Source organism: Macrobrachium nipponense, chromosome 16 (genome assembly GCF_015104395.2).
Source record: "Macrobrachium nipponense isolate FS-2020 chromosome 16, ASM1510439v2, whole genome shotgun sequence".
Taxonomy (NCBI): Eukaryota; Metazoa; Arthropoda; class Malacostraca; order Decapoda; family Palaemonidae; genus Macrobrachium; species Macrobrachium nipponense.
Window position 1 is genome coordinate 57,851,880 of NC_087209.1, and position 27,050 is coordinate 57,878,929.

At 38.8% G+C, this 27,050-nt stretch overlaps 1 protein-coding gene across 14 annotated transcripts in view; it reads right to left on the reverse strand.

The window, feature by feature from the left end:
• LOC135195732 (protein turtle-like) overlaps positions 1-27,050 on the reverse strand; it is a 346,860-nt gene that overhangs the window by 23,921 nt on the left and 295,889 nt on the right. For 13 of the 14 annotated variants that reach the window (XM_064222171.1, XM_064222167.1, XM_064222170.1 and 10 more), the window contains 3 exons: positions 14,142-14,257; positions 9,858-9,969; positions 7,121-7,226 (listed from right to left, as the gene is read on the reverse strand). In XM_064222171.1, the coding sequence (XP_064078241.1) occupies positions 7,121-7,226; positions 9,858-9,969; positions 14,142-14,257 (334 nt within the window). The remainder of the gene's footprint in view (positions 1-7,120; positions 7,227-9,857; positions 9,970-14,141; positions 14,258-27,050) is intronic. The other variant, XM_064222165.1, reaches the window with a different exon arrangement.

The window sequence follows — 27,050 nt, forward strand, 5'->3', positions numbered from 1 at the left end:
CCTTGCTTGTATCCCTACCCTTTGCCTTGGTTTTTCACCTGGATTGCACTTTTGACCCACTCCTGTATTGTACATTGTTAAAAACAATATTCTTCTGTATATATAAATGCCCTGTATTAATTGGTGTTGGAATCACCTGGCCTTACCAGAAATTGTATTTTATACCACTGTATATATTTTTCTTAGGGTAAGGACTGTAGAATTTAGGAAATTATTAAAATTATGGTAGAATTAAGAATCTTTATTAAAGTACTGTAGAATTAATTAAAGTCTGATTTTTTCCTTACAGTTATTTTGTTTACACTAGATATTCAAGCTATTGGGCCAATTCTCTGTTACTATTTCACGGGACGACACAGGTTAAGCCCAGAAAAGGGATTTTGACAAAGGAAAAATCTATTTCTGGCCAGTGACCTGTGTCGCCCAGTGAACCCACCCCTCTATCTTCCTCTCCCTGACTGGCCCAAGCTTGGGTGCTATTTTCAGGAATGGCAGACGGGACGCTAGTTGTAGCAGTAGCGGGCGGTAGATGGCCTTGGGACGGCTCCTCTGTAGAACGGGGGAAATTGAGAAAGGAAGGAACTAATTGGCAAGGGACCTCTGGTAGGGGTTTCACACGCCCCAGTTTTCATACTGACACCCTTAAATAAGGGTGAGCGAGCCAGGAACCCTGGCATATCCATATAGCTTTTTCTCTTGTATATTTAGCAATATTAATACCTCAGAAATGAGTGCTATAGGAACATTTCACTGGGCGACACAGGTCACTGCCCAGAAATAGATTTTTCCTTTGTCTAAATCCCTTTTTTAAAATGTATTTTTTTCGGCATTGTCGGTGTCTGATTTAGGGCTAGAGTACACTTTTATCAGAACCTTCTGTTGGTGCCTGGGAGATTTTGAGATTGAGATTCTGTTCTGAGATGGCACAGTATTTATTAACTGTCGAGTTACTCTAAAATGGATGAATATAGGAAACAAGTAGAGAGGGGGTAAGTTAAGTGGACAAGGCCCCTTCACATCAGATGTGTTATGCTCTATTGTTCTTGAGCTACATTTGCCCACAAGTGGTAGAATTACTCTTCAGTTAAAGTAGGTATTCAATCACATCTGCCTTTGTAACAGCAAGCCCCTAAAGGTAGCAGGTGACTATGTTGTTCATAACCGTACAAGTCCTAATTTCTGATGCATAGCTCTCTTACTGCTGTATTCTCTTCCTTCTGCTGCAACCTACATTTTGAATTATCATCAATAAGCCATTCAAACTGTACACAGGATGTCTATGGGGTTTAGTTTAAAAGCTAGTAGCACTAAGTACATTATTCTTCTCATCTTCTCTGTCTGATCAAAAAGGCATAAGAATTCCTTGTTGGTTCCTGATGTTAGCCAAGGAAACTAAATATCCCCATGGAAGATTAAAGACCTCCTCTTTGGAAAGAAATGAAGACGTCATGGCCATTCCTTGAAAATGAATTACAAATGATTCTTGTACAAAACTACTATGCGAATTCTTCATTTAAAATCTATATTCATATCTTATAGATGCCCCTTCAATAAACATGGTGACACCTACCAAAATTGAAGTGAGAGAGAAACTGAAATATAAAAATGCTTTCTTTACTTGAGCTTCCTATCTTACCCTAATGGTTAAATGAAGTCAACATGTTTTAGTCAAGACTAAGGCTGCAGCATTATTAAACTCCTTGATACAATAAAAAGAATTGCAATGTATCGAAGACTACTTGTACAATATTAAATCTGGTCACATAACTTAGAATCTCCTCAAACTTCAAACTTTCTTGATAACGCAACTCTGCCAGAGGATTCCAGTGTAAGTAACAAAGAAACAGGTGCAAGTTCTCAAACCCACGTGACCTTATCAGAACCCAAATGCAATTGCAATTACTGTACATAGTATATAGTATAACGATGTGCATGTGTACATTAATTGGCTGTGTTGAATTTTTTTAAAATTTAAAAATACAGATTATTTTATTATAAATACCACTGTATTTAAGAATAAACATGCTTAACTTTCTGTGAAAAGTGTGTCTGTCTTTGTGTGCATGCATGTTGGGCATCATTGGTGTACATGCAGAGCTGAAATGAACAATTTTATAACAGCAACTCAGAATACCTGTCCTTGGTCTCTCTCCAACTAAGAGCACAAATACTTCGCAGGTGATTATCATTAGAAGAGTGAGTGGGTACTTTTGTTTCACCTAATAATGCTGCTTTATTTTCTTTCAAATTAACATGTCTACTTTGCTGCAACTTTCAACAATTCTTCAATGAATTTAAAATTACGATTCTTAAAATTACAACACACTTTTTGAACAATAACCTAATATCAGATCCCTGTCCTTTCTAGAATCAATTCCATTCAGTACCTTCAATAACTGAGTCACATTCATTAGTAAATTCTTAAATACCACCTTATATATAGTATATGTATATGTATATACTACATAAATATATACACACACACAAAGCACACACACACACACACACACACACACACACACACACACACACATATATATATATATATATATATATATATATATATATATATATATATATATACACCTCAACTTAACATTTAGTTATGTATTCATTTATCCAAGAGGCAACCCCCCCTCGCAAAAAAGTCCATTTTATAAAAAACACCTTATATTTTAGCCCTAACTTCAATCATTTCTAGACATATCTTACTGATGAGTAATTCAGCATAGTTCCTAACCTGAACTAACCAGAACTTTACACTCAACTTCTAATTTAGCAGTTATAGCTAAAAATATACACGTATCTCAATTTAGCAGGAGTCGGCTAAACTGAGATCCACTAAGTTGAGGTGTTATCTATACATATATCTAGCTATCTGCATATATATATATATATATATATATATATATATATATATATATATATATATATATATATATATGACTGGTAACAATGTTCTGTAACAACAGAATTCCATCTAATAAAAGGAGCCCATAAAAACACCAAAATATAGAGAAAAAAGTACTATATTTCAGAGACTGCTGTCTCCCTCTTCAGGTAGATGAAATCTACCTGATTTCATCTACCTGAAGAGGGAGACAGCAGTCTCTGAAATATAGTACTTTTTTCTCTATATTTTGGTGTTTTTATGGGCTCCTTTTATTAGATATATATATATGTATATACAGTGGTACCTCGAGATACGAAATTAATCCGTTCCGAGGCGGCCTTCGTATCATAAGCTTTTCGTATTTTGGACCGCATTTTACATGTAAAATGGCTAATTCGTTCCAAGCCCTCCAAAAACATCCCGGTAAATTTCATAATATGTAAAGCTAAATTGACCCATAACCAATGAAATACTACAACAATTTGGACCATTCAACACCTAACTTAATAAGTACTGCTAATATACCTGTAAATAAAGTGTATTAGTGTACATGGTATACAAGAAATACTGTATGTACATACGTACGTATGTAGTAACATGTGGAAGCTTACCTTTCGAGTGAGGCTATCTCCGAAAGTGGAGACAGAGGAGGACGACGAACGGCAGATACGTACGTACACTTAACTTTACGAAACACATAAAAAAATGTAAGGAAAGCATAAACTAAACGTTATGAAACACATTAACAAACCTGTAACACATAACTTTACAAAAAACTTAAATAAAATTTTTTTTTTATTTATTTTTTTTTTTTTTTACTTTTTTATACTTTTTTTTTTTTAAACAAAATTTCAACTTCTTCACCACTTTCAACTTTCTGTTTTTTAGTATCACTTGGTTCTTCCTTTTTGCTTACTACTCCTACTAAAGGCCTCTTTAAAAAATAACTATCCAAGGAAGATTGCTTCTGCCTACTTTTGACAATGTTCCTGAAACGACTCAGGCAAACGTCATCGAACTGTGCAAGCATACGACCTGTGTAAGCCTTTTCGGGGTGTCTCTTTTCTACGAATGATTGCACCTTATGAAAAGCAGCTAGAGCATCCTTAATATCTGCCGTTGTCATAGAGTCCTCGTCCTCCTCCTCGCCGCTGCTAGAGAACTCCTCTTGAACGACGTTATGTTGCATGGCCTCCAACTCCTTCAGGTCATCTGTTATAAGCTCCTCTTGGTGCTCCTCGAGAAGGTCATTGATGTCGTCCTCGTCAACGACCAGCCCCATGGACTTGCCGTTTGCAACAACCTCTTCAAGATCTGGTTGCGAAACAGTTTCAGGATCAACTGTTTCTGAATCTGCAGCACCAGCTTCGCCCACATCGAATCCCTCGAAGTCTCGGGCGGATACGGCATCAGGCCAGAGTTTCCTCCATGAGGAATTCAAGGTTTGCCTCGAAACCTCCTGCCAAGCTTGGTCGATGAGTCGGATGCATATTACGATATCGAAATGCTCCTTCCAAAATTCACGCAAGGTGGGGTTTGTGGTATCGGTGATGTCGAAACATCTCTTGAAAAGATGTTTCGTATACAGCTTCTTGAAGTTCCATATCACTTGCTGGTCCATGGGCTGGAGGAGAGGGGTGGTGTTAGGCAGAAGATAAAGAACCTTGATGAAGGAATACTCCACTAGGATATCTTCCTTGAGGCCAGGAGGGTGGGCAGTGGGATTGTCCAACACCAGCAGGCATTTCAGAGGGAGGCGCTTCTCTTCCAAGAATTTCTTCACTGTCGGGCCGAAACACAGATTTACCCACTCGGTGAACAAAAGCCTCATTACCCAGGCTTTTGCATTAGCCCCCCACATCACTGGAAGCTTCTCCTTAAGCATTTTGTGGGCCTTGAAGGCTCGAGGAGTCTCAGAATGATAGACAAGTAGGGGCTTCACCTTGCAATCCCCACTGACAATCGAACAAAGTGCGAGTGTAAGCCTGTCTTTCATAGGCTTATGCCTGGGTAGCTCCTTCTCTTCCTCCGTGATGTACGTCCGACGAGGCATTTTTTGTCCAAAAAAGGCCAGTCTCATCATAGTTGAAGACTTGCTGAAAACTGTAGCCTTCCTTGATCATCATCTCGTCGAATGTCTTTTTAAAGGCTTCGGCCGCTTGTGTCCGAGCTGGCCGCCTCCCCATGCCGCACCAACGAATGGATGCCACCCATGCGAAGCCTTGAAGTCTGGGGTTGGCGTTGATGTCCCTTCCCCTCCGTCGTCTTCGGCCTGGGCAATCAAATCGCCGAAAATAGTGCTGGCCTTGTGGGAGATTGCCGTCTCCATTATCGTATCGCCAGTGATTTCTTTGTCTTTTATCCAGACAAGAAGAAGCCTTTTCATTTCATCGTGCACATGGGTCCTCTTGCTGGACAAAATAGTGATGCCCTTGGAAGGTGTAGCTGCTTTGATGGCATCCTTCTGCTTAAGGATGGTGCCTATTGTTGACGGATTTCGGCCGTATTCCTTGGCGATCACACTCAATCGCATACCAGCTTCATACTTCTTGATAATCTCCATCTTCATCTCCAAAGAGAGCATCCTCTTCTTTCCGTGAATTTCAAGTTTCTTGGGACCCATGACTACGTATATACTGTACATAATTATGTTATGTAGTACGTATACGTAAGTAGTAAAGTTCTCACACAACACGATAAACTATACTACAACGAAATCACTAATGAATTTACGTTAATAAACAAAATCGTTAGAACGAATGAATACTGCGTACGTATAGAAACAATGCTGCTAACGAGTGGCCGAAAAAGCATGCCGCTACGTAGATGCATCATGGGAGGGATGCTGACCAATAGGAGAGAAGGATCTCATGGCGGTGACTAGCATCAGGAACCGATGGGAGAGCGGGAGGATGGTGGCACGTCTACTGAGTTGGCGGCGAGTTTCAAAATTATTGGTGGTCCAGGCAAATCTCGGACTTTACAGCAACAACCTTTCGTACCTTGAGCAATTTCCGTATGTAGAGCTGCAAAATTTTTTGTATTTGCTTTCGTATCTCGAGTTTTTTTGTAAGTTGAGCCTTTCGTATCTCGAGGTACCACTGTGTATATATATATATATATATATATATATATATATATATATATATATAGAGAGAGAGAGAGAGAGAGAGAGAGAGAGAGAGTACTATATAGTACTAGCTTCCTACGCTTCCTAAACTCAAATTCATTCCATACCTTCAAAAATAACAACCGAGTCACATTTGTCAGTAAATTCTTAATTTTACCACATTATATATATATATATATATATATATATATGATATATATATATATATATATATATATATATATAATATATATATATATACATATACACATCTGAAACCTTTCATGAGACCATGCTATATTAAAATTTAGAGTCACAACCCATAATCACAATTCAGTACCCTAAAGAAGACAATTCCCATCCAATTATTCATCAATCTATCCAATAAACTACTACAGATGGCCTCCAAAGAATCTTTAGACGGTTAATGATTAAGAGAAAGTGGCACAGGCTTCAAGGCCTCAACCAACTACTCCCAGGGAAGAGTTACTGATAAGCAGATCAACAGGCAAGTGCAACACCCTATCAGGCAACCACAAGAAAGTGAGAGAGGGCAACATCTTGGCATCGGATAGCAAAACCTTACTCTAGCTGTGAGAAGCTGTGGTGAGGAATCCCCACACTAATACGGGTCCTGGCTTAGGTATAGGAGCTGCACTATGTCAGATCTCACTGCAGTCTCGTGCCTAAAAGTATTATGTCAAGTTTTCATTTTGGCAAAATTGAAAGATCTGAAACAAATCATGAATATTGTGCAAAGTAGAAGTGTTCTGCCTACCAGAGTAATTATTTTCTACTCATATTTTCCACTTAATTTTATGGTAAAACTCTCTGTCCTGAACTCTTGTCCATTTTCCCCCTATTACTCAAGTAAGATACTTTCTGAAAAGTCTGTATAATCTTTAAATGTGGTTCCTTTTCATCTTCAATGATAAAAACGCTGCATTTTCTTTGAAATGCCATAATCTAGTTAAAATTATTATATGAAACAGAGTATGTATAGTTAAACTCAAATCAAATTAGTAACATTTAAACATGCACAAAGTTAGTTTACTAAAAAGATGAGTAAACTACATTACTACACTAAAACTAATTAAGAAACTGGAATAAAAACTTACTTTTTTAAAGGCACAGGGCTGGACCCATGGCCGCCATTTCTGGACTCGGTAACCCGACAGGCAACGATGTTGTAGGCTGGATCATAGAAAATATGGGATTGTAGTTCTGTGTTCGTCCATAAGCAGCAGGAATAAGAAAGTATATACAACCATGTTAAAATATATATATTATTTGTCTGATTCCAAACAGAGACGACATAAAGTACTCCATTCCTTAGATCTGCCTTACATGTTCAAAAGGAATGTAAATTAGTTCTGCTTCTCATGTTCAAAAAGCATGAAAATCAATAATTTCTTAGAAATTCGCTGAGGAACACTTTTTAAATCTGTTAGTACAAATCAAAATATATTTTCTCATGTTTAAAACTTTACACTTATACTTAAGTATTACAGCCAATTAGTAAATAAACCAAAGTCTTATATGTAGCCTGACATTTGGAGCTGAAGGATGACTGACTGCCCGCATTTATCAAGGAAAATAAAGAGTGCACTCACTAAGAGATGAAAAGGAAAGGACTACCCTTGGCAGTCTTGGTAGTCCTGTGGCCCCTTACCTGCCCTCTTCAGCATGAGACTTAAACAGAGCCAGTAGAACTGGCTTGACCTTGTGACACATACAGTTTATGAAAACATCTTCTAGAACATTATCATACAACACTTTCATTAGTAGAATGATTTAAGCTGCATTTCATTTTATCTAAAAAAACACTTTGATTAAGCTTCCTCTTTTCCCATAATGAGGTATGTACCCAAATTTGTTAAAATTCCTAAATTCCTTCCTCATTCTCCACCTAGACAGCTCAAGTATTACAGAGAGCTGACTCTAGGAAACATCTAGTTTCTTGAGAGTTTGTTCTCAGAGTTAGATTTCCTCCTTTACAAGAAGGAAACAGACTAACTGGGCCCTGTTTAGAAACCTAGTCTGCTGCCAACAGAAATCCCAAGAATCATTCAAGGTAAACTCATTTTGACCAGATGCAAGCGAACCTATTCATCAAGATGTAATGACTACTTACCTTCACACCTGAAGTCTCCAGTCTGTCTCCCAATAGAAAGGCAATCCTTAAAAGTCTGTAAGACACTTCCTCCTCTCAAACAAACATCTTACCCTCAAAACCAGCATGCTCTTTACTTACGACAAGATGCATGCACTAACTAACTACCTGTCTGTCTACCATCAACAGCTTCAGAAGGATATACATTAAGATTTACTTCACTGCCACATCTTTTAGCCTCACCATACCTCTCTTTTCTTTTTAGCAACCTAACAGAGGAGAATATCTTCAAAATATTTATTCCAGGTGGGATCAAACTGTTTCTCCTTAGCAGTTTCCAGAAGCCTAACCTGTCCATTGACCAATCACCCCTTTGAGAGTTCTTTATCATGATAACCTTCCTAACAATTCTAACCATTGTACCCATTAACAAAGTACATGGATTATCAGTGCATCTCACTCACTCCAAACTAACAATTTTCACCAGTGTACCCTTCCACAGGGTACATGGATTATCAGTACACATCAATAGCTCAAATCACTGACAATCAGCACATTTCTCCTGTTCTCTAACTTCCTTACAAAATCTTGGCTTTCAGTTGACCTACGAATTCCTTCCTTACCTCTCATTATCAGATGAAATCATGGCTGAGAAATGATTTACCACTGTATCCTGTCAGACTCAAAAGAAAAACTGTACAAATCTGTCATCAGTTCCACTTAACTCACCAGCTACTTCTGTGTGTAACTCCTTTATCCCCTCAGCATTCTATAAGAAATATCAAAAGTTCTGGTTTAAGGAAGCAACTGGGTCCTTTACTTCTGCTCAAGAGAAATATTTCACTATCGCTAAAAACTCATGCTTATAAGGTTTGAGTACTAGCACTTATCACTGGCTGACCAATGAAAAAAGCAGAAAATTGAAGGGATAGCCTACCTTCTCCTGTTATGGGGCACCTTCTCTAATTCCTCGAGGCATTTCTTGTATGTCTCATGGTGATTACTGGTAGGACAGTCAGGCACCTCCCATTGTACCTTTCACCTAACCTCACCCACTTTTGACAGTATTGTACATGACTCACAGACTGATATCTAGCTTTTGATTGTTACATTTTCCAACTTTTTTTTTTTATTATTAAGTCAAGGAACTGGTATCTACTTCATTTACTTAATTTCCTAAATCGATATTCAGCTGTCCAATCAAATGATAAGTTAGGTACAAAGCACAGCATACACATGACCTGGGTGCATATCACCTTTCTGGAGCAACAGCTGAACGATGCAGTTTTTTAAATAATACTAAGGGTGAAGTCATATCACATATTATAGCAAAAAGCTTTCCTTGAACAATGTGGGTATGCAGTCTCTATATCAGATTAAAACATAAGGCTATGAAAGGCAATGGTTTACATATACGTACAAGAATGTACTTGTAAATTTAAAATGTTCAATTTTCATTTCCAATTCTTACTCCACAAGACAACAGCAACTGCCTTATACACTACAGTATTTGTAATTTTGAAAGTGCATTCCACGCAAAGTACCTGTTGCTTCCACTCTTACAGCTGTTTATTACTAGGTACCTATCATGGAATCAGAATTTTATTTCTAATTGAGTTGAAAACTTTTAAGTGCCTCAAGCTCATTCTAAATTAATAATTTGTCATTTTTTTTGAACAATAAAGACATTTTACTGAAACATACATACGTTATTTGCAAGAACTAATCTGATACTACTATACCTTTCTCCTGTTTTTTCCGCTTTCTATTGTTGCAGATTTTAACAGTGCATACTGACAGAATGATAGCTACTATAAAGAAGAGTATTCCACCAACTAAGGCTGCTGTTATTGCCTGAAATTAGAAAGGGAGTTTTTAAATACTAATTGACATCAACACATCACTTTAATTTACCAGAAAAATCCTATATATGAGTATAAATAAAAAATATATTTCATTTTCACATTTATACAATCAGTAAAGTGGATGAACCATGACTGTAAATTTTAAGGCTGCTACTACATCTGTTTTGATATATGGTGAAGGAAGTCTACAATACATAAATTAAAAATCAATGTTTCCATTGCTTTTACATCAACTGATTATTACACGGAGCCCTTACAGAAACTAATTTTGTATTTTTGACTACAAATAAGTTAAAAATATTTTTCTTAGATTTATATGAGATGCTAAGATCTTGCATGTCTTTAATACATAATTTCTCCCAACAAATATTGCAGCAACAAGTACTGTACATGGTACTGAGAAGAAACATCATTGCTGGCAATGATTTTCAGATAAACCTACAACACAGCAATACGCATTCCTTAATCTGATGTGCAACATTATCTCTTATATTATGCCAAGACTTTAAATTAGACTTGCAATAAAGATGCCCACATTTATGATGAGTGTTTGCAAAAAGAAGCAGTGATGAGTATTCTGGTTATTGCTATGGGTCAACACTCATGTTCAGATCTAAGAGATGGTAAATCCTTCAATATAACTCCTATATTGCCAATTCAATGACGACTAAAATAATTCCAGCTCCAAGTGTGAGGTCAAGTGGTTGTTTTTCATGGAACAATCTTTTGCCAGTTATCCTCGTGGTGAATTGTTAACCAGCTTTCCTGTGCATGTTTTTCTTTGAGTGGCAAGTTATCATTTGTCCCAATGATTTGGACAGAGTCAGTCAGGTCCCTGACGGCGACAAGTCCGGTACAGAGCGGCAGAGAAAGAGAGAGATACAAGAGAGAGAGATACGTATTGGCAGTACGTATTTCGGCAGTTGTGCCGTTGGGGTATCCAGGCTGGATGAGGTGTTGTCCTTGCTTGTTACCTTCTGCAGGAGGTAGAAGATCTCTTGTTATGCTGGAGTGGCTTCTTGGTTATTGGCAGTGTTCAGATGTTTCAACGACATGATTGGGGTTATTTGTTCGTATTACTTACTGCATCCTGGGTGAGTTATGTTTTTTCAGCAACTCTTGGACTTTGAAGGTTAAGTTTGAATGTTTCTACTATTTATTAGAAATTATTCTTAACTCTTCATGTCACCATATTGTGTATTTTGCTGCCTGTTACTACATTTGTTGTAACATTTTTGTTTTGGTATTGTTTATAAAAAAGTGTGTTAATTTTCATGTCCTGAGGTACTAAGCAAGTGTATGGCTCTGTTGATTCTCATGTCATTATTGAGCAAGTGTATGGCTCTGTTGATTATTTGTGTGGACTAGTGTGTGGCTTTTTGATTTAACATGTACATATATTTATTTAACATGTATATTTTACTGCTTTAACATTTGTTGAATTGCTTTCATTTTTGTTTTGATTATGCCATTTTTTAATTGTTGAGAATTACTTAATTGGTTTTTTGTGCTGCTGCTGTTATTGTTAAATTAATTTTTCATATAGTAAAGTTCATTGAACCTATTTTTGGGACCTAACTCAATGTACATGTGTATTTGTCAATAATGAATTGGTTTAGGGTAATTTCTCTGTTTTGTCATGCTCCTTCATCCTTTGTTTGTCTCCACTGCCACCAGTCATTCCAGTCCTAATCTATTTAAGTCATTAAGATCCTGTAAGACTGGGTGCGGCCCGTTACACAAGCATGAGTGGAAGTGTACCTAAGTCAGCAGGAAAGGAAAGGGTGCCAAATTCTTGGACATAATTTATGGACTACGGAACCCCAATATCTTCTGTGAAAGGTGATGGAAAACTATTGAGTATGAGTATGCAAATTACAGACACCTTTGAACTGCTCCAAGGCTTGACATCAATATAATTCATGGAGTCCACCAGCATAGACTTCAGTGAAATGGAGTTGCTATGTCCCTGACCCACTAGGGAGACAGTAATCATGATGTCAGGGTTTTGAATATGGATGAGAATCTGCTGGTTATGGTTTTGGTCAAAGTAAAGGAGCATGCTGAGTCTGAATTGAATCAGGCTGAGAAAAAGACAAATCAGGTTTGACTAAGAGGAACCCAGTCGACGTGAACATTGGCATGGTACATGCCTATCAAGGAAGTACAAAGCCAACTATCTGGCAGTAACTGAGTAAGCCCTTTCATTCTCAACTAAAGCTATTGAAGGAAGACCTCAGAAGAAAAACTGTGGGCAAAATAAAAATCAGCCCTGCTCCTTTTTGAAGGACAAGTACTAGGGCACCAGGAGGCATAAAAAACACATCCTCAAATAACTGAGTAAGTACAGTGAGTAGTTCATGAAACATTCATTCCATTCATACATAATTGATAATATTCCCACACCTTTCAACATTAAAATTTTACATGGAAATATGAAAATGGGTAAAAACTGACAAATATCGCGAAAACCAAACTTCTAAACCAACCTAGAAATATGACTTAATTTATACAATCTCCATTAAACAATTAAACAGTGGAGAGAAAATAATTATATTCTTCATTTTGTCAATGAAAAACAAACTGCTGTCTCTTCAAGGTGCCAAGACTAAGGCACCCAGCCATCAAATGACGGAAAATTATGGGTCAAGTAACTTATGTGCTAAAGCTGAGCTTGCTAAGCCATTCAAATTGATGCATCACATGTGCATGAGTGAATATTTGCCATCTTGGCATCCTGTATTATAGCACAACTATAGGAGGGCTGTTATCTAGCTTAGCTTTTCCTGAATTTAAGTCACCAATGTCCATAGTCATTATTTTTGGAATTAAGAGACAAAATCACTTTCTGTACCCAAATTGGTCATGGTAGTTCAGTGGTTTCACCTAGATTTATAGCTGATGACTCCAAGGTCAAGTCATGAGCAAGGCTTTATTAATTTAACAGGAAAACACAACCTTATCATCTCTGTGAGATATGGATAGGAAGTTTGGGGTGACCATAGGTCTATCTGCTGAGACCTTAGCAGTCACTGCTAGACTCTTACTGGTCCTAACTTGGGTACAGAGGGGATCTGGGTACTCATAATATGTACATAGGTTTGGTCTCCATGGCACTCAGACAATGCAATAATCTGTCCCTTTCCTTTGCTGCTAACGAGAGGCCTTTAACCCCTTAAGCATTTCAAAAAGCAATCCTTAACCCTGCAGGATGAGCAAAGGAACATGGGCCATTTCTGATTAAGTGCACAAACTTCTATATGCTAGATGTTAGTGGAAAACGAGACTCACTCTGTGTAATACATAAAAAGAATAATATTAGAAAATGCAAAACTGGCAAAAACCTAAACCTAGATTAACACAATGTAACTAGGTGTTGGTGAATATCTGATGACTGAGCAACACCACTCACACTAAAACTAACCAATATGTATGAGATCTTATTACTAGAAAATTAAGTAAAAAAGCAAACAGAGAATTTCAGCAATACCAACGAATATTGCTCATACATAAAAGACCAAAAGAAAAAATGTTACTAAAACCCCAGGATACTTATACCTGCTGGCAAGTGAGTTTGTGTTAAAAGAAAAGTCTTTAGTCACATCTAATGAGAGACTCCTCCAGCCTGACCTAAGCCAGTATTATGGTGTACGTAAAATATGAGGCTTGTAAGTCGTGCAGAAAAAACTTTGAGTATTCAGTGGCATGATTTGAAAAAATCACACAGCAAAGTTAAATAAATAACAATTCTTAATTGATAGATTCCATACACACAAAATTCCTGATGTATATAATCCATACATCGCCAAGTGGACTGTTTGAAATATTTTGAGGCATCATGTTAATAAAAGAGGTCTTAACATGGTCACCAATGTAATGTTCATCACTAATGGAAAGTGAAACAGGGCTGTTAAGAAGGGAAAAAAATATGAAATTAAAAAAGGATAAAGAAAAATGTTATAACCAATATTTCATAAATATGTATAGTGATAAACAAGGAACTAATATATATTGCAGGTCACTGCATGAATGAAGACTTTTTATCACATTATCTCCAAGAATGGTGAACTCTGTTTAATAGTTCTACAAAAATATAATATGAAATAATGCACTTATAAAAGGCTAATTTGTACTGATATAATTGAGCATGCTTTTACTTACCTTTTCTTTGTTTTGCATTGGTGCAAGGAACATTACTTCTTGGGAAGTTTCAAAACTTCTCAAAGTCTTTGCAAAGACCCGGAAATAATACTTCTTTCCAGCGTTCAATTTCTTGACTGTAGAAGAAAACCGTATGTATCAGTATCATATCACCTATATCACACAATTTAACAATAAACTTTTTTAAAAATTTAAAAAACACAGATAGTAACTTCATTTTCCTTAGATGTAGCACTCTTGAATATGGTGAAATCTCGGTCAAAAACATGATAAATTTTTTATTCAATTTGTATTTTTCATAGCTAACAAACCTGAGGCCTTAACAACAGGATAAATCTTCTAGCGCTAGCTGGAAACTGGTAAAAACAATCAAAGATTGTAAAAACAAGAAATCTGTGGCGTCTGACAACTCCTGCATATACTCAGTGGATGTTTGGTCTTCAATCAAGCTCGGACCCCAGCAATATGCCAGTCTTTCTTTTACTGCCTAGGAGACTGGAGTTTTGCTTCGCTCTCGTTTTCCAAGCAGGTTTTTTTTATTGTAGCCTGCGCTTTATTTCTTTTTATTCAGCCTGGATTGTGTTACTGGAAGAAATCCACTACTCAAGAGAGTTTAATCTAGAGATCAAAATTCAGTACTTGTGGATAAACATGAATATCACATTTTGTATATTTAATCAAAGTTGGTGAAGAAAGCAAAACTGGAAGAAATTCCAGGATGTAATGCAAGGGCAACAAAAGTTGTAACAAGAGCAGTTACAAAGAACCATTGCATAAACAGCACAGAAAAATTAGGCACATAATCAAGTTGTGCAGTTTAGAGAGAGGCTGCAAATATGAAATATCACTGCATGACCATGATGAATTTAAATTCTTAAGAGAGGTCACTAATTTTGCTAGAGTCAATGAGGATAGCAAAGCAAATACTGTATTAAGAAAAACAGAGGGTACTAACTAGTACTCTATTCTCACTCATATGCCCTGCTAGTTACAGTACCATCCACACCCATATTGCCTTTATAGTGTCTAATCTTAGCAATCTTACCCAGGACAGGTAGTACTCCTGTTCATGAAAAGACGTGCCCAAATGGTAGTCTTTGCCTGAGGAATATGGTTTAAGCTAGTTCTCTATAGTATTTCATTATGCCCAAGAGATCAAGACTGTCACTAACACTTGAAATATGCTTGGCTATAAGAGTAAATTTGGAAACGATGAGCTTCTTTTCTTACGTAAAGACAATTCTTTCACCTCCTACACTTGATTCAGGTCGTGCATAGGGCAAAGGAATACCACACTGTGGAAATTTGCAGTCAATGAAGGACTGTGGGCTTGTGAAATGTGCAATGGACAAGCTGAGGGTGGTGGTGTTGAATTAAAGTTTAGATCTCTTAGATCTCTGATGTATGAGCAAAGTTATTTAAGAGCTTTTGTTTCAATGTTATCAGGAGCTGTGTAAGAAAAGCTTCACCAGATAACATGACAATATCTCACCCAAGGATGAATAAATCCCACATAAATCTGGAGAATCTGTTCTGAGCAGCTGTACATGTGGTACTAAAGAGGGAACACCCAGCTTCATATGCCAAAAACATACTGGCAGACCAGAATGATTCTATTTCTATCATTTAAAACATCACTCCAAGGATAGAGAGAGCACGAGATAATGAGATGAGAAGGAATATGGTTTTGGATATATAATGAACCAGCTTTCGTCTGTTCCATTCCGAAATAATGGCCAAAACAACACTGGTAACACCATACAGATAAGCAAGACTGAGAATAACAATTTTCAGAGAACTGAGAACCCATGGACTCGGGTGTACTGAAATGATGGAAGAAAGTACAGAGATACTGAACAAGAGAATATAGAGAAAAACAGCCATAAGATTGGGATTTTTCAATAAGAGACTCCTACAGCATCACTAGGAAGAAAAAAAGCCTAAACAGAGCAGAAGCTTACATAAGGGCTCAGGAGAGATTACTACACGGGTTCAGTAGGACTTCTCTTTAGCCTGAACATAGAAAGAGAGGAAGCACAAACTAAGGCTTGGACAGAGCATTCTGATAGAAGGAATATAAACCTCCATTCTTTTGCCCAACAGCTTAGCGATATAGTAGACTTTCACAAGACGCAGCCTTTAGAAAAGAAGCACCAAATCCACTTGAGAAAATTATGAACAAAGTTATGTAAACTTCTGCAAATAGCTTGGCTAAAGAATCCTAAACAGAAATGGGAGCAGCAGTTGTAAAAGTAAACCAGAGAGTTAGTTTACAAAAGGCCCCATAAAAGAGGTACATCGAGTCTCGTCATCATTTTTGCTAATTAAATAAAATAACAAAACCTTCACAAAGAACAAGCCTAAATGGCAAATGTTCTGTAAGGCAAGCATAGAGGATAAAAGAATACCCATGAATGAAATGAGAAGTTGGACAAGAATGAGACAAAAAATATAAATTACCATACAAATAAAACTTCATATGAGACAAACAAGAAGAATTAACTTAATGGTACAAAGGATTTTAGGAAGCACTCATCTTTCAAATTCTGAGCATCAACCTCAACAATACTGTCAAGTAGACACATCCAGTTTAAAATTAAGAATGAAAAACTTCTGTTTCTGGGCAGTGGGGCAATGTGGGACCTCTCCTGACTGTAGAGGCTGAAGCAAGAAGCAAGCACTAGTCTTTGAAGTGTAAGAGCTAAAGGTGCTACTTGAAATTCCCATGTTAAATGCAGTATATAGGTAATGGACTAACAGGAGAGCTCCAAAGATGGATTAAATCATAAAGCCCATTGTTGGGAAAAAGAAAACCAACTCCTGAACGAATCTCATCTACAAGATGAAGATCCAAGGAAGTAGTTGACAAAAGACAAGGAAACAATATTCCACAATAAGGACCTGAAACATAAGGCACTAATACTATTGTTTCTATGTACACAAGAGCCAGAAAACAATGCAAAGTTTCCCAGTACTGGCATTAGACAATGCATTTCTTAAGTAAGGTATAAAACAGTCAAGAATCATTTCAGTTATTCCCACCTTAGTTGCTAATCTTCCACCATCCAGATTAGCTTTCAATGCTTCTTCTTCATGGTTACCATTTACCTTAAAATCTTACTCTTGCTCAAATTTATTCTTAACTTGCTAAGATTTTCAAACTCTTTCACTAGCTTCTATAGTTTATCTTCACTAGCCTCAATTAGTATTTACAAAATTTTTTTTAAATCTCTCACTAGTTTCTGTAGTGTCTCTTCACAAACCTTATTTAGTCTTCTATACATATGAACCATTCCATACTGTACTATTCATGACCCACTCCTTTGCACATACATCAGATTTAACTTATCTGACTTCTTGCATCACTCTATCTAAAAATATATTAAACAGCCCTGGAGGTATAATAAACCTTTATCTTGGATACACTTTCACAACAAACCAGTCACTCTGTCACTCTCTCAAAAACATACTGTAACACACACTTTACTTTCATTAAGAACATTTTTAATTGAATCCATCAACTTATCTTCTGTGACCTTACATCATCAACATCCTCCAGATTGATTCTTTATCATTTTATCATTAAACTTTTTATAAGCCTGTGTATGTTATGTAAAGCTTTACCTCCATATTCAAACTTATCATATATAACTTTTATAACCTACAACTGATCCACAGGCTCTCTTCTTTGTCTTTGTCTGATTCCATGACCAGAAAAGTTTCAAACAGGGCAAACAGGTCATTTGATGTTCAAGGCATTTGATGTTCAAGCCAACAATGAAATCTCTCCAGTCATGAAACTGATCCTCCCTGAATAAAGCCATGTTCACCTAGTTGTTGGGGGGTAATGGTAAAGATGAAACCTAACTTTGTGGGATGAGGCCACAACTGGTGAAGTTCGTAAGATTACTGACAGTAAAGGACTTCCTGGATTTACTGGACCTGAAGGATGCATACTTTCACATTCCCATTCATCCATCTTCAAAAAGGGAAAGGTTTATTTCTTCACAGCTGCTTTGGCTAGTGCCTTGGGTGTTCACTAAAACTGGGCACCAGCTGTGGCCACCTCCTGTAGAGTTCATGATTCATCTCCACTGTTACCTCGGGAACTGGCTGGACATGACTTAAGTCATGGAAGGATCTACTCTATCACTTGGCCATCCACCTAGGTCATTTCCCACCTGTGAATTGTTCATATTTAAAAGACAAGATTTATCCTCTCCCACAGTTTTAATGAAGTTCTCACCCAGCAACCAAATCCTGTTCTCCATGGAAAGGTTAGTCCCTCACAGCCACTTCAAGATTTGCTCTCAAACTCTAGCTAGCCAGTTGTTAGAATAACTGGCAGTGTTCAAGTCTTGTTACAAATCCCAGGCTCCTTTCAGCTAATTATTCATCAAAATCAAAAAGCTACCAAACAAGCATAGCATACATAGTTTATCTCCACAGGAGGGTTAACCTGGCAAATTTCATAATTTTCTGGTTACTACTAACCAAACATACATGGCAATATATTAATCAAAATCACATTTATTTTTCACAATTAACAGCTAGTACCTAATTTTCCACTGTCATTTCATTCCTACAGTCATTTTAGATATATGTAATTACTATCGTTACATTTAAAGGGGTAACCAAAAGTACACAATTATTGCTTGTTGGCATTAAGGCTGTCAGGAAGTAAAAATCTATAATCTGGGTCCTTATACTGATAGTACATTACTACTTATAAACCAAAAACTATGAAATAGGCTGAAGGTAAGAAGATAGGGCTGCAACATTTTCCACTCAGACTTTTTGGGTCATTTAGCATCTTGCTACATACGGTAGGCATCAGTAAATGTAATAGTTAAAATGTGACCTGTAAGCTAAATGTAAAATACAGGAAGCATAAAACTAACTGATTTCTCATATTTCAAAAAATAAAAATTCAGGGTAATCTGACTCCATTTACTTTTTTTTTCTTATCTACAGCCTATTGTGAGATTTCAACACGTAAAATAGTTGGGATTGCATTTGCGTATTAATAATCATGTTATGGACATCATTATAAACAAAGGCCTCTATAATAGCAAATTTGTACACTAATTGCAAAGCCTCCCTACAACGAATTTAAACAATTTATTCTAGGGAATTAGTCAAGTAATGCACCAAATTTTGCAGTCACTGTGCATAAAATGAAAACTGACAAAATTTAAAGGTCAGTCCCTTGTGGCACAGGCATATATAGTACCTTATCTCATAAGTTAGTTCACGTTCTACTTTTTGAATCCAATTCTGAGTGAACTATCACTGTGAGACTGTGAAGCATGCATTATAAGTTACTCATACTTTAGCATGGTCTGCTTGGAAACATCACTCAAATTCAATACAAAGCAGGTCTAGATCTCATTAATCCTTGCTGTTAGATAGTGAAGATGTGGACATGTTACAAATTAATATTTCAGGAACAGAAAAATAACAGTACTTAAGACATGAAAATCAGTTAGGCAGTAATAACACAGAACAGTATCTTCCATCATACATGATGACAATAAAGCCTACAAGTGACTTTCGTTTTGTTAAACATATTCTAGAGAACACCAACTGCTCTCAACTAACAGAAGATTAGTAGGTTATAGTATTACCATTAAACCAGAATAAAGGCAAACAAAAAAGGATGATATAATTGATCATGTCAATAAGGACTAGAAACAAAAATCCAGTGGAGGTTTAATTCAAATTATTGCCAAAATGGGCATCTACCCTTATTTCATACATGAACTAATGATGGAAATTCATTAATTTTGTAAACTTTGAATCACCATTATATGTACGTACTGTATTATGCAAGATAAAAGACAAACATATCATAAATAGATTTTCTCTGTTAAGAATAAAAAAAACTAGCATACAGAATGTCAATGCTCATCCATGTTATTGAATATGGCCTTCAAAATATTATATCAAACCTCCTCACATAAAATGTAACGTTACAGAACAAGATACACAAATTTCTCATGTTTACAAAGCCTACTTTATTTTGGAAAAAATTCAGATGAATTGCAAAAATACTTTTCTGACTCTTTCTTCTGACTACTAATATTTTTAACTTGAGTACAAAATGCATTTTAGATACAGGCAGTCCCTGGTTATCAGCGGACTAGTTTAATGGTGATCTGGTTTTATGGAGCCTGTCTAGCGCCATAAAATCAGCGATTTATGGCACCGTAATGGGTTGAGTTTCGGTTATCAGAGCCATAAGGTGCCGATAATAGTACAAGCAGTCCCCGGGTTACGACGGGTTCGGCTTATGACGTTCCGAGGTTAAGGCGCTTTTCAATTATATTCATCAGAAATTATTTCCAGGGTTATGACACCTACAACACTGATCCAGCAGATGGAATATGACACCAGAAATGCAAAATAATCAATATTTGAAGGTTTTTTTGATGAAAAATGCAAAAAGAATGCAGTTTACATAGTTTTCAATGCATTATATGTAAGGTTTTCTTAGTATTTTTGATGATGTTCCGGCTTATGACACGTCTCAAGAACGGAACCCCTCGTAACCCGGAGACTGCCTGTATTCATTATATTCATAATTGTATAACAATGATATTGTTAGAATACAATAAAGTTTTGTACATACTTACCCGGCAGATATATACTTAGCTTATGTCTCTGACGTCCGACAGAAATTCGAATTTCGCGGCACAAGCTGCAGGTAGGTCAGGTGATCTACCCCCCTGCCGCTGGGTGGCAGGAATAGGAACCGTTCCCGTTCTAGAACCAGATTTTCTCTTCCACCTGTCTCCTGAGGGGAGGCTGGGTGGGCCATTCATCGTATATATCTGCCGGGTAAGTATGTACAAAACTTTATTGTATTCTAACAATATCATTTTTATACATGCAACTTCCCCGGCAGATATATACTTAGCTGATTGACACCCTTGGTGGTGGGTAAGAGACAACTATTTACTGAATAGACAGGTAAACAACATACGTTGTAGGTAATAAATAAATAAAACCTTGCTTCCTACTTGTTCAGGCGGAAAGAGATTCCATGGCTAATTGCCATAGGAAATCTGCTTCGCCTCAAAGTGAGCCCAGCGAGGATGTGACCTATGGCTAAGAGTTCTTGTGGGTCTGTCGATGGGGTCTTATCCATTTACTCGACAGAGCCTCTTACATGACAATATGCCTATGCCTAGTGGCATAATTAAGGAGCACAACACCGATCCCGATCACCTGATCCTAACACGAGGGTTAGTGCTTAAGTTGAAAAGAGTTATCCCCAAACTCCTTTCAAACAACCCAAAGAAAAAACACGACGTTAACTAAAATTTAACTCACTAGTTAAGGATCAGTATTCGGCTCCCTATCCCAGCAATGTATCCGCAGACACGTATCAACCAAGAGAGAAGGATCTCTCGTAGGTTATCTTGACATCCTTCGGATATGGGAAGTCAACACAGAGTTGCATCTCCCGTATGTGACAGCTAATATGTCCTTATGACATATTGTTAAGGAAAGAACGAGAATACAGAAAAGCTCGCACTTCATGCGCTTTTAATTCTCAGCTGTTTGAAGGAATCATCAATGCATTTGTCAAGTGCTTAGGAGATCACATTGTCTCAAAGAAGGCCAGGGCATTCTTTGATATAGATCTCTTCTGGGTGAAGCCTGGAGCCTGGCTAGCGCCTCGCGCCTGGCTGGAGCCTTGCGCCTGAATGGCGCCTAGAGCCTGGCTGGAGCCTCGGCGCCTGGCTGCGGCCTCGGCGCCGGCTGGCGCCTCGCCCCTGCTGGTGCCTCGCGCCTGGCTGGCGCCTGATTGGCTCCTCCCTCCTGGCTAGCGCCTCGCGCCTGGCTGGAGCCTTGCGTCTGGCTGGCGCCTTGCGCCTGGAGCTTGGCAGAAGACTTCATGATTACTGTCTATGAGTCTGCATGCCTCAAGAGTTTCAGCGAGGTAGGGACCTATGACTGACAAACCCTTCTGGATCATGTCAATGGGGGCTAGCCCGCTTACACGACAGAGCCTTCTCGGATCGTGCCAATGGGGGCTGACCCACTTACATGGCAGAGCCTTACCTGTATCATATCAATGGGGACTAGCCCTCTTACATGACAGAGCTTTAGGTTTCTCTTTACTGGAAGGAGCCTTGCGCCTGGATGGATCCTCAATCCTGACTGGAGCCTAGCCTTGAAGGAGCCTGGCACCTGGATGGCGCCTGGCTGGCTTCAGCTCTAGAGCCTGGCTGGCTCCTAGAGCCTGGCTGGCTCCTAGAGCCTGGCTGGCTCCTAGAGCCTGGCTGGCGCCTCGCGCCTGGCTTGGCTCCTCCACACTTGCTGGAGCTTCGAGCTTGGAAGAGTCTCTAGGCTGTCTGGCGATGTCCACATCGGACACTCTTATATCTGTCCGATTTGTTCGCCTCTGGCGCATTTGCGCCAGGTTGGAGGCCCGCTCCTTCTCAGTATCCGGCCATGACAGAGTTCCTTGGAACTGTCCGCCTCTGGCGTTTTTCGCCTGTATTGGCATTTGGCGCTTGGCTGGCGCTACATTGTCCGAGAGTCCTGAACAACCACATAGTTTATCAGGAGACTGGAGAAGGGTGGAAGAAATTCTTCCCCTCTGAGCTTTTGGCCCCTGGCAAGGGGAGGTGATTTTAGTCAGCTACACCCAGTAGACGACAGGATATCTAACAATACGAGAGAGAAGAGTCTTCCTCCGAGGAGGATCCTTCGTGAACACTTCTTTTGCTAACGAGATCTCTTCTTACATGTTGATGAGGTTCCTCGTTGCAGAATCTTCCCTATCCTTGCCCGAAGGAAGGGAAGGAGTCTGGAAGTCGAAGGAGAGACTGAGCTGAAATTGGGCGGAACCCTGATTTCTAGCTCTTATTGTATTCTTCTGAATACCTTCTGGGAAGCATTTGGAGCCCTCATCGCACCCCGAAGACTCTGTAGGCAAACGTTTAAACCATCTCTTCTTCTGTAGATGAAAATGTAAGTACCCTGCCTGGGCAACTAAACTTCTATCTGAAAGCGTTGCGTCAGGAATAGAGGGATTTAGTTCTTTTGCCAGACATACTATGCTGGCAAGAACCCATTGCCGAGTCTCCATTGAATCTGATGCGAGATTCCAATGCACAAAAAATTCACTTGTCTTCTTGGTCGTTTAGGGCTAAGAGAAACAAAGAATTCCTTCATAAACTTCCTCAAAGAAGTTTGATGAGGAGCAGTTCCATTTTGTCGGAACACGAAATCTGTGGCCACAAAAAAAAATTCCATTCGAAGTACATGATATCCTACTCTTGTCGTATTGCGGTATCGTATAGATCCCGAAGATCTTAATCCTCTGTTATCTCTAATTCCCCTTGTAGAGACAGAGTATAGCCTTTTACTGCGTTCTTTGATAGCAGATATATACATAGGTGATTCTTCCCTCTGAAAGTGAAGAAAAAACCTCGCTATGTGGTTCACAGAGGTATCGGAAGAGGACAGTTTCCTCATTCCATCTAGCACGATCTGCAGCAATTCTATGTCTTAGCCATGACTATTGTCATTTACCTTGAAAAATCCTCTCATTCATGTCCACTTCTGGTCAGTCTGCACGTGGAAAGACTCAGAGTGGAGAGGTTTTTCAGGTCTATTTATAATAGATTCTGATAGAATATCCAGATACTCTTGGAAAAGCCTTACGAAACATGCTGTGAGAAGAACGTGACTTCTGTGAATCCAAACCTCTCTAAGGCCAAAATGAGGCATTCATCCTCTCTTCCTTTGACGCCCATTTATCTTAATATCTGTTAAGAATTTATAACTAGGGGAAAAAAGACTAAAGTTTATTCCCCTTCTTTAAATTAAAGATGTCGTATATTGCTACCTCTCTTGGTTCGAGGAAAGGAAGCAGTCTATAGGAAGCCTGTTCGTCTTCTACCTTGCGAAGAGATCTATGAAGACTTTCCGCAGGTTCTCAAAACTCTTTTCAATAAATGTTAGACATATGTTAACAGTTATTATCTTCGATCGAGAAGGTTCTCACGGACATGCAAAATCTTGCATCGAACCTTTAAGGATCGTTACGTTCCGTGTCTGTTCCCAAATAGGTTCTCTTTTGTTAACGCGAACAGGGGCGAAAAAAGAGATTCTCGATGCTCTTTGCGATATGAGAGAGTCGTGGAATTGGCCTAAGTGATTAAAAAAAAATCATTCCATCATTCCTTGTAAGCGACCCCTTTCCGATTAAATGGGTAACGAAATCAGGAACGAATCTTGCCGTTACCGAGCCTCCGAGAGGCTACTGGTTTGTTTGTTTGTATGGTGTTTTTACGTGACTTCCGAACCACGTCGAGAGTGAACTTCTATCACCAGAAATCCACATCTCTCACTCCTCAATGGAATGGCCGAGAATCGAACCCGCGACCACCGAGGTGAGAAGCAAACACCAAACCAACCACTACTGGACTCTTAGGTTAATAACTCGCTAAAACGAGAAAATATCTTGGATGGTACTTCTGGCGCATTGCGCCAGGCTGGCGCTTCTGGCGCAATTTGCGCCAGGCTGGCGCTTCTGCCAGGCTGGCGCTTCCTTCTAGTTCTTTTAAGGTTATGTGCCAGAACATCTGTGCCCTTATGGTACCCGACATCCTTCACGTGTTAATTCTGTTCTTAGTAGGAAAAAACTTTTATATACGTAGTATAGTCCATTCAGGGAAACAACTTCTGCCACTAAGAGAATGTTTCCCATCCGACTCACCCATCTTCTCTTGAGCAATATCCGATTCTAAAAAGGTTGTGTGCGTTTCTCGAAAGGATGAGAGAATTATATTATTTCGTGCTCTGCCGTATTAGACTCCTTTATAATACTGTCACATTGTGGTAAACAGCATTAATCTAGGAAACCTTTGTAAGGATACTAGGAATTCTGTAGTTAACCTCAGTATGCGCATAAGACTTGACCATACCGTAGTCTTAAAGTGAATTCTCTTCTACTACATTCATCTTCTCACTAAGCATGTACTCTAATAAGCCATGCTTTCGTAAGCATGAGAGCATCATATAATATAGAGTTCCGCTGCGTTAGAATCCTTTAATAATGTTACCTACGGTAAACAGCATTGAAAGGTTGTAATATCTTTCTTATTGAAAGCTTCTTAGCAAAAGGCAGACAATATTTTATTTATGTTTGCTTAACTATCCCCTCAATCCGAGGCTAAAACCGCGATTGTAGGGGAGAGACACGGTTAGTTATTCCATCCCGCAGGAGAGAGACATGTAAACAACCACTCATGACCGACACCTACATGTTACTGCGTTGGTCTCTAAGGCGCGATAGCAGTCTCCGTTAGCCGTCTGGCCTTACTCTTCCAGAGTTGCCAGCTACTCCATTAAATAAAGGAATCTTATAAAATTATCGAACTTCAGGAAGTTCTTATTAATGCATATTTAAGCGAAACAAGACTTCGATAAATCTAGAAGCTAAGTAGGTGTTGTCTTAACAATCCCTTTAAGCGTAGTCCTTCCTAGGAAATTCCTGGAAGGATACTGATAATTGAGTTGCTCTACAAAGAAGTAACTACGGTATGTGTGATTTGCCGTATCGTATTCTCATACAGCAGATACTCAACTACCTTCTTTCCCTGCCGAGGCAGATAAAGGAAAAATTTTTACTGTCTTCGTTCTTTTCGTTAATATATATCTCCTTAAGAAAGGAATTTAATCCAGGAACTCTTTAAATCTTCGTGATTTCCTCATAAATCGCGGAAGAGACAGAATTCCTGTTCGTCTGTAGGGTTTACGGAAGGAAGTAGATATTTCCTATCCGCCATCATACCCAAACGTCGATGAGATTCTTATAAAAAAAACTCCCCAAGCGCTTGCCTCTTCATAACGAGGGAAGAGCATGAATGAAGGAGTGTGTCCGCATTACTCAAAGAGGAGCCTCGCGACTGACCTCTCTCTCTTAAGAAGATTTGGAATATTCTGGCGCCTGGCTCCTTGCGCCTAGCGCCTGGATAGTTCCGCGCGCCTGGAATGTTCCGCATGCTAGAAAGGAGACTCGCTCCTGGAACGTTCGCTTGTGTGGAAGGTCCCGTGCGCCCTGATAGTTCCGAGCGCCTACTAGACCCCTTTTAGAAAGAGCCTCTTGCCGGAAACGTTCAATGGAAGGATCGTTCTGATTGCCACTGTACTATAAGGCTCCTTGCTCTAGCCGTCTGTTTTTCTGTTGCAATTTGCGCCAGGCTGGCGCTTCGTCTCTTTGAAGGCGCCTTGCGCCAAGAAAAAATTTTCTAGAACGCGGCTCGTGCTCAGTTGCTAGAACGCGGCTCGCGTTTGGTTGTAGGAACGCGGCTCGTGCTAGTCTGTTTTCTGGAACGCGGCTCGCTGCTGGCTGTTGGAACGTGGCTCACGCTAGCTTGCTGGAACGCGGCTTCCTAAGTTCCTGGCTGGCTCTTGCTCAGTGTTCTCTTAGTTTTCAGAGAACGCGCTAGATCATCAAAAACATATACATTCTTCGTCTTTTCGGATGTAAGATGAAGAGACGCACTTTTTTAAGGATGCCTTTTCAATGGCTATCCTTGGCAGTCTGGGACGCTCTACAGAACCTGCCGAGGGGGACGCCTGACCGGTGGGGATTCTCTGAAACCCCCTTACGGCTTTCGACATTCCTTCTCCCTGGGCTTGGGAGCTTGAAAGAGGTCTAGGCCTGGGAGCGAGACAGAGCCGATCAGACGCACCCTCCACTGCAATGGGGAACACTAGTAATCACTTCTTACCTTTCAATAGCTCGCATTTTGAGCCACAATCCTTGTCTTCAAATTGCAATTATGAATTTGAAGTTTCTGCGAAGTAAGAAGGTGATGAGGATGCAACACTACTAGTACTGTAAATACTCTAATTGCTCGTTAGTACGAGTTTCTAAAAAAC